This window comes from Cicer arietinum, unplaced genomic scaffold (genome assembly GCF_000331145.2).
Source record: "Cicer arietinum cultivar CDC Frontier isolate Library 1 unplaced genomic scaffold, Cicar.CDCFrontier_v2.0 Ca_scaffold_6081_v2.0, whole genome shotgun sequence".
NCBI classification, from domain to species: domain Eukaryota; kingdom Viridiplantae; phylum Streptophyta; class Magnoliopsida; order Fabales; family Fabaceae; genus Cicer; species Cicer arietinum.
Genome location: NW_027339728.1, coordinates 23,152 through 31,355, shown reverse-complemented (window position 1 = coordinate 31,355; position 8,204 = coordinate 23,152). Strand labels below are relative to the sequence as shown.

General features: G+C 30.7%; 2 protein-coding genes across 2 annotated transcripts; one reads left to right on the top strand and one right to left on the bottom strand.

The window, feature by feature from the left end:
* The first annotated feature begins 6 nt into the window (after window positions 1–6).
* On the top strand, window positions 7–2,859 carry LOC101490395 (uncharacterized). The gene is made up of 2 exons (XM_004499486.4): window positions 7–700; window positions 2,575–2,859. The coding sequence occupies exon 1, from the start codon at window positions 54–56 to the stop codon at window positions 690–692; it is 639 nt and encodes a 212-aa protein (XP_004499543.1). The 5' UTR covers window positions 7–53; the 3' UTR covers window positions 693–700; window positions 2,575–2,859.
* Window positions 2,860–6,533: 3,674 nt separating this feature from the next.
* LOC101490061 (uncharacterized) lies at window positions 6,534–7,555 on the bottom strand. Its single transcript, XM_004499485.3, has one exon. It carries the CDS (start codon window positions 7,389–7,391, stop codon window positions 6,534–6,536), a length of 858 nt encoding a protein of 285 aa, XP_004499542.1. The 5' UTR covers window positions 7,392–7,555.
* Between the last annotated feature and the right edge of the window lie 649 nt (window positions 7,556–8,204).

Here is an 8,204-nt window from a genome sequence, read left to right as displayed (position 1 = left end):
GTTATGAGATTATTCGGAGCCTAGTTCGGAATGATGAAGAGGTAGTTTCAACCATGAAGCATGGTTCATGGAACGTTCATTCTGTTTGGGTTGTAAATGATGCAGTTCAAAACATTGAGGTTTTGAGGCAACTTGGTGTGCCTCAAGGTTGCATTTCCCTTTTGGTATCAAATTTTCCGAGTGTAGCATTCGCCAAGCATAGTAAATTTGTTGAGGCTGTTAATATAGTGAAAGAAATCGGGTTTGATCCTTCGAAGTCGAATTTTGTTTTGGCAGTTCAAGTAATTGCAAAGATGGACAAAGAAATTTGGGAGTCGAGACTTAAGATTTTCGAGAGGTGGGGTTGGTCGAGAGACTTATGTCGTTTGGCTTTCCGAAAATATCCTCAGTGTATGATGATTTCAGAAAAAAAGGTTATGAAAACAATGAGCTTCTTGGTGAAGGATATGGGTTTTACCCAAGAAGACATTGCTAAAAGCCCCGCGATTCTGAACCGCAACTTCGAGAAAACATTTGTCCCTAGATGTGCAGTTGTTAAGATTTTGAAGTCAAAGGGTTTGATAAAGAAAGATTATAGCATAACTAGCATTATTTCAATTAGCGAGAAAAAGTTTTTGGGGAGATTCGTCACCCGATTTCAAAAAGATGCAGCTCTGTTAATGGATGCATATAATGGTCACAAGTTAGATTAATCATCTGGGTATACTCTAAACTTTGAAGCTTTTAATTGGTTTTACTTTATTTCAGAAGCTGACTATTATTCATTTTTCATGATTTTCATTTATACCTTAATGGTTTGTGTTACTGGTTTATAGAATTGAGTCATTAATATGTTACTTAAACCACTCACTAGCTATCTTCAAGCATTTAGCAAGTTTTGCAGTTTTATAAGTGTTGGTAGAGGAGATTATTTAACAAGAAAACAAGTTTCCAGCAAAATATATTGATGAATTTCCTCATATTCTATCCTACAACTTGGAGAAGATAGTTAAAATCTGCAAATCAAATGGTCTAAGCTACATTGTGTAAAAGTTTTTGAACTGATTTGTCATCAATTTTCAGCGAGATATATGCTTCTGCTACAGGATGTATACAAAAGTTTTATCAATCATCAGAATCTAATGGTTTTTGCAGACTATTGTCCTAGCTTGCAACGTTTCTATTCAATCATCAGAATCTAATGATTTTTGCAGACTATTGTCCTAGCTTGCAACGTTTCTATTCAATGCTGAATTGAACTTCAAGTTTCATTGGCTTTCAGTTTTTTCTGTCAACATTTTGCAGTTCTGCATTTTTGACAAATTATTTTTGTTGATACCACAGAACTTAAAGAAGAGTGCCTATGTTTTGTAGGCCTTGTGTAACTTTGATAAATTTTGTTTTGATTGTTTCATTCTTGCTTTAAATAATTGTTTTTCTCTAGGTGGATGCAGAATTCAAAAATAACCAATGTTAATTATAATTGAATCTAATTGTATTTAGTTATTGCTACCTGTACCATTCTTAATAAATGATTTTTTTCAGCTTATGATAATTATAACCCTTTTGAACTTGAAATTGTAACTGTACTTGTTATTGTATACCATTATTGGACTATTATTGAGATAATTGTCTACCGCTATAAGTCTTCATAATAACTATGAGATTATTTTGGGAGAGTAACTAGACAGCTGGGGAAGTAATGTTCTATGATCTAGGGGTGTGCAAAATTTGGTTCAGAACTAAAATTGAATTCAAACTAAATCGAACTGATTTCCAATTATTAAGAATCAAACCACACTGGTCCTGCTTCAATCTGAATTGAATCGAACTGGTTTTTAAAATCAGGGAACTGGTTTTTAAACTAGTGAACTGGTTCTACAAATAAAACTTCAAACTAAACTTTTTTTAGCTAAGTGCTTTTATTTGAAACGAATTGAATTGTTATAATACGAATTGAATTGAACTGAACTACTTTTATATAAATTGTACCAAATTGTTTTTAAAAATAAGTTCAACTTAGAAATCTAGTTTTAAAAACTGATTTTTTTTTAATTAAGTCCTGGTTTTAAAAACCAGTTTTGGATGGAAATTTGGTTTTTAACCAATTTTTGTCAAAACTTGCAAAATTGAGCTTTTGTCGAATTCTAGTTTTCAGCGTATTGTGCATAAATAGTTATTTGTTCTCATCAAAATCCAAACATTTAAAGTCTCTACTTCTCTGTTCTCATAAATTTCTTGAATGCATTATGTCATGGAAGTTAAGTTTCGTGATTTTAAATTAAAAAACACAATTAGTGAAAAATATTTAAGATATTTTTTCTTTTTATGAGATGTTGACAAAGTAGCTTATCTTTGATGAGAATCTATATTATTAAGACGTTCAAATTAAGGAATGTTTTATGTACTTTCAAGCTTGAAACATATATTCACAATGTAAGATGATGTTTAATTACATTCTGACTTGTGATTTTAATTATTACAATCTATATATCGTCGTTAATTACCTTATGGCTTTTGCTTGTAATTATATATTTTTCACATATTTGGACTAATTGACATTGTATTTCATTTATATCATGTCCCATACGACAGAAGGAGGGAGGGACCTGAAGAGAGATGGAGAGAGATCTTTGGAGAATAAAATTGATTTTGGTTTAGAACAATTTAGTTTTGGTTCTTAAAAACCAGTTCGGTTCTTAAATTGTTGTTGTAAAAGCAATTTGATTTTCAATTTTTATTAATGAGTTTAGTTTTTGATTTTTTTTTAACACCTCGATTATGAAGTATGGATACTAACACGCACACCAGACACGACATAGACTTGATATGTTGATGTCGATAATAATTTGAGAAAATTAATTGAATATAATTGATATATGTCGGTGTCTGTAATTGTAAGTGTACTTCAATGTGTATTCGATGAAGATATTTACGAAAAATGGGATCAGGGATTTAGTAGCTTTTACTATACAAGCAAAGATGGGAAGTTTTGTGATCTCCTTTTGTGTGCCCATTTGGTTATTAAGGGAATTAAGTTCTATTAACTCAAAGTTCGATCCGGAGGTAAGTAAAGTCTGGCTAAGAATTATTCTAGTTAAAATTCGAACTCGAGTTCTCTCAAATAATTCGTTCTTAACTGAAGCTCATTAATCACTTGAGCTTAATCACTTGCTTAAGGTAAATTCAATGGATACCCTTGTTGTTCTCCTTTTGTCTTCATATGGACAAATATTAACTCGATAATCCTTTTTACACATAATTTTGTACATACAAGAACCGTTTTGAGATGCATTGTATAGTCTTGGTAAGAATATTAATGAAAATGGAAAGTGGAAAAAGTTTTATATGGATTGATTTCTGATTAAATCAAGCAAGAGGATGGTTCCATGTTTACACTGATGTGCAATTAGGTCATATTCTTACTCTAGTGCATGATTTCGGTTGTTTTGATGGAGTTAGGTTTCTAAAATTAAAATTCATTCATGGAGGTTTGGGATTTGATTCATTTAAAGTCAGAAGTTGGTGAATTGAGTGGATCAATAGTTGATATTATAACTATGTATGATTGGTCATGCATGTGTATAAAATCATAATCGTTCATTTGATAATCAATGATTGACATCACTTACTTTATTCTCTAAAGTGAATTGTTCACATTAGATGAGGCAAATTTGAAGTTTGTTATGTGCAGACGCAAAATTTGAGTGTTCTGATTGGCACTGATAGTTTACTTTATGTTAATAAGATTTCATAGAATGACAATGTATCATACGGATCGAGATCGGTTGTAGTCAGTTGCCTCCGAATACAATGTGACACATATGGATCGTTTGATCTTGATCGAATTTTTTATATTTCAAGTTTGGATCGTTTGACTATAGTGCAATCAACTCCATGAAATCCAAATTCAAGGTTGAAGAATATACAAGGAGATGCATCTTTATCGTAGTGTTCTGTAGTTGAGTTGTTTTCATAATCTTAGAATTCATTTCATTATTAGCCTTTCTTTGGGACTGCATAAAAACCATTTTTTGCTTTATAATCCAGTGCGCAAAATTAAACTTTTCAACGGTTTGGTGAAAACAAACACTTTGAGATTATTCATTACATCATTTTAAGAGTCAATTAAGATGTAATGATATTTGCAAACGTTGTTGAACATGCAATTTACCGTTTCTGGAAAACTTAAAGCTTTCGAGTCTTTATTGTATCAAGCAACCAATTCTCTACTGTGACAACCAGAGTTTCATGCATATGGAAAAATAAGAGGATTTGACTTTTGTGCTTTGTTTTTTCAATGAATCAATGTTCTATTTCTTTTATTGTCACGTAACAATTTGCAAAATTTACTATGAAGAAAAAGTAGAATTAACATTTTAAGCTATTTTGTGATTACACATTTAAAAACAATTTTAATCAATATCATTAAAACAATATGTCTATCATATGTAAAAATCACTTCCTTCGTACACATATCATATATAAATCATTTTATTTTTGACAACAACTTTTACTCAATTTTTCATCTTGTTACTTCAAAATTACATGACTTTGTGTCAAATGAATCCAATAAAATTTTCAGCAGTATATACTGCAATTTATGCAGAATTCTTAAAATTCTCAAGTTATGTTGCCTTCAACCAACCCACTATGTCTCAGTAGCCACCAACCAACCCCCGCATGTTTTATATACCTCAAATATTTTAAGTAGAAGTAACAACTTCTCAGTAGCCACCAACCAACCCTTCCCTAAATGACAACAAGGACAAGACAGTCCAAACAATGCCAATAGAAGGTTTTCTGATGTTGTTCCTTGTCAACCATGAAATGGCTATTATCAGTTCACATTTTCAATAGTTAACTAACAATTTTAAAATAGTGCAAAAATTAGGAGCAAACACATAGCCCTTAGCATTCTCCTTAAATTTATTGATTTGGGTTGGATCATCAAATTTACATAATAGTTTGTGAAAATGCACCAATCTAGAACATTTGTGCTATCAGGAAAATCTAAAATTTGAAAGATGATTTTTATTTATGAAAAACTTCTCATAAATGAAAGGAGGGATTAAAATCCACCAAACAAAACCCTGAATGGAAATACCAAAAGCGCAAACATGTGCTAATAAGCCTATGAAAGAAACATTAAAATGTATTCTAAAATTAGTGATGAAATAAATTATAAATCAGTCCTTATATTTTGCAGATTTTATAGCTTTCACACATTCTCTATCTCTTTTTGATATCATGCATCCTCTGTATTGCAAAAAAGATGACCTTGGTAGTGTTACCATCACTGATGTCATCAGCTTCCAATAAACTATTAATTTGATCCCTAAATTACCACTCTCTCCAATTTGATCCAAATAAATGCATTTAAAATAGTTGACGTAAAAGACCAAAAGTGTACTTAGATTCCAGAGGATGATCAAGTTCCTTATATACTATAATTACAACTTAAATATGTCATGGGTATCATAACAAAGTGCATAACACTAATTGTCTGCTCAATATATATTATAGCAGAATCAGAACAAACAGTAACATACCATGTGTTATAGTACTCCAAAACATATAATAGATAGGAATCAAAAGTTCGGCTATTGCGGATGACATGTTACGAGTTGCAGTTGTTACAGTGTAAATTAATCACAACATTGCACAAACCTAATTTAAATTATTTCTACTATCATATAATATATAATACTAGTTGAGAGATAAGAGAAACTCAGAACTAATGAAGGTAAGGTAGTGTTTAGATCTACTTTGAAAATGTGTTTTTTATCCATCTGAGACTAAAAAAATGGGATTCTCGAATTTGTTTTTCACAAATGGCATTTAGTCATGGGCGTTTTTCATGATTTTTCTTCACTTCGTTAAAACGGATAATAATGGTGGCGTCTGCTACCTAAACCTTTTTGTCGCAACCATTTTCTCGGTAGCGGACCGTTTTTTAAAACCTTGGTTATTATACTCTCAATTTCTTTAGTATAATATACATCGATATCCTCATAAAAGAAAGATTTGCTTATCAAATGAATAGGAATAGCAAAAGGGAAAAAACACCTTTGTTACAAATTAACTAATTCAATTGGTGTGATGACAGTCTAACTGATAAAAATTGAGTATCTAGGGAAGTTCAAATCCAAATGAAACAACAACAAAAAACACAAGTGTGTAATTGAAGATAGTCATTAGCCAGTGAATGGTGTAACAAGTTAATGATTCAGTGCTAAAAACCAGAAACATAAACCAGTAAGCCAAAATTGAAAATCATAAAAATGAATAGTCAAATTCTGCAATAAAGTACAGCTAACAAATATGTTAAAAGTGTAGAGTATATCCCAATAATCAATTTGACTTCTGACCTTTATATGCATCCAATAACATAGGCAAATCATTCTGAAATGGAATCATATATCTGTCCATAAATATTTTCTCAGTTATCAAAATAAAGCTACTAATGAACAAACTACTCTTTATCAAACCCTTTGACTTCAAAATCTTAACAACTGCACATCTAGGGACAATTGTTTTCTCGAGGTTGCGGGTCAGAATCCCAGGGCACCTAGCAATTTGAATGCCGAAAGACATATATCTCTCGACCAACCAAACTTCTCGAAAAGCTTCAATTTTGATTCCCATGTTTCTTTGTCCATCTTTGCAATTACTTGAAGTGCCAAAACAAAATACGTCTTCAAAGGATCAAACCCCATTTCTTTCACTGTATTTACAGACTCAACGAATTTCGAATGGTTGCCGAATGCTACATTCGGAAAATTGGATACCAAAAGTGAAATTGAACTTTGAGGTAGACCAAGCTTTCTCAAAACCTCAATATTTGGAATAGAATCATTTAACATAGAATTATTGTAAAAGTTCCTTGACCAATGCTTCATAACCGAAACAACCTCATCATCGTTGCGAACTAGGCTCCGCGTAATTTCATAACGAGGGATTAGGTTATTCTTCAAGCTTGTTGACAAAAAGGCACAGTTACCAATTAAGATTTTGGGGAGATCAGTGGATGAAACCCCAATGGAATCAAAAAATTTGAGTTTGGGCAAAAGGGTCTTTTCGGCATTTGATAAAAGAAGAAAAGGTAGTTTCTTTACAACGCTACGTAATTGGGAATCAGAGAAGCCATAGGTTTTGAGAAGTTGAATAACAGCATTTGGGGAATTTGGGTTTTTGATTTGTAACCTTTTGGAGAGTTTTAGGGTTGCTTCAGGGGACAACCCACATGATTTTACGAAGCTTGATAATGTAAAGTTTTCATCTTTATGATGGTGATTTGTGTTGGAAACAGAGAAATAACGATAATTGAAGAAAAGAGAAAAAGCATTGTGGGAAAGAACACTTGAATTTAGGGTTCTATGAGTGAATCTAGTAATCAGAAAATGGTGCATTTGTAATGAGTTGTTAGAGATAGAGATGAATGATTCACTTACAGAGTTTTAGGTTCCAGGATTATACTCCGTTCAGCGCGCACTCTCTTCACAGTTCAAACCTCAAAGTGATAGTTCTTTTGAAAACAAACAACGATTTTTTCTATAATATCCTTTTTTTAAATAAAAAGACTTCAAAATATTCTGCTTATAAAAAAAATTATATCTATGGATTTTTATTATGTATCAGGATGTCACCACGAAGAAAAAAATGGGTTAGTAATTGATCGTATCTTTTTTATATTAAATAATTAAAAAAATAAAATTTAATAAATAAATAATAAAAAGTATTAATTATTAATAATATAAAAATAATTAAAATTAATAAAAAAAATTATAGAGAATTGTCGGTAATATTAAAATAATAATTTAGATTATGATTAAATAATCTATACAATTTAAACAATATTGAATTGAATCACATAACTTATCTCATTCATATTTTCAAACCTGTTTAAAATTCCATATTCAAATCGAGTCAATTAATTATTTTATATATACAACTAATTGTCAATAATTTTTCGCATAATCCTAATTTATTCATAGTTATTTTTGCTTTGTTAGTTATGCTCATAGATATTTTATATTTTTATCTATAGTCTATTAAATGTTAAAATAGATTATCATTGTGTGATGGCCGATGGGAACTCTCTTCCTCGTCTATTCACTTTTTTAATGCACTAAAATATATTTATATACATTTATTTTGTGAAAATTATTCACATATTTTTTTATTATATTTTCTTTGTTTAGTCGTTTTAAATGTAGAATATG

Coding starts and splice junctions, on each gene's coding strand:
- LOC101490395 (XM_004499486.4), top strand. CDS start 54: ATGAAGCATGGTTCATGGAACGTTCATTCTGTTTGGGTTGTAAATGAT.
- LOC101490061 (XM_004499485.3), bottom strand. CDS start 7,391: ATGCACCATTTTCTGATTACTAGATTCACTCATAGAACCCTAAATTCA.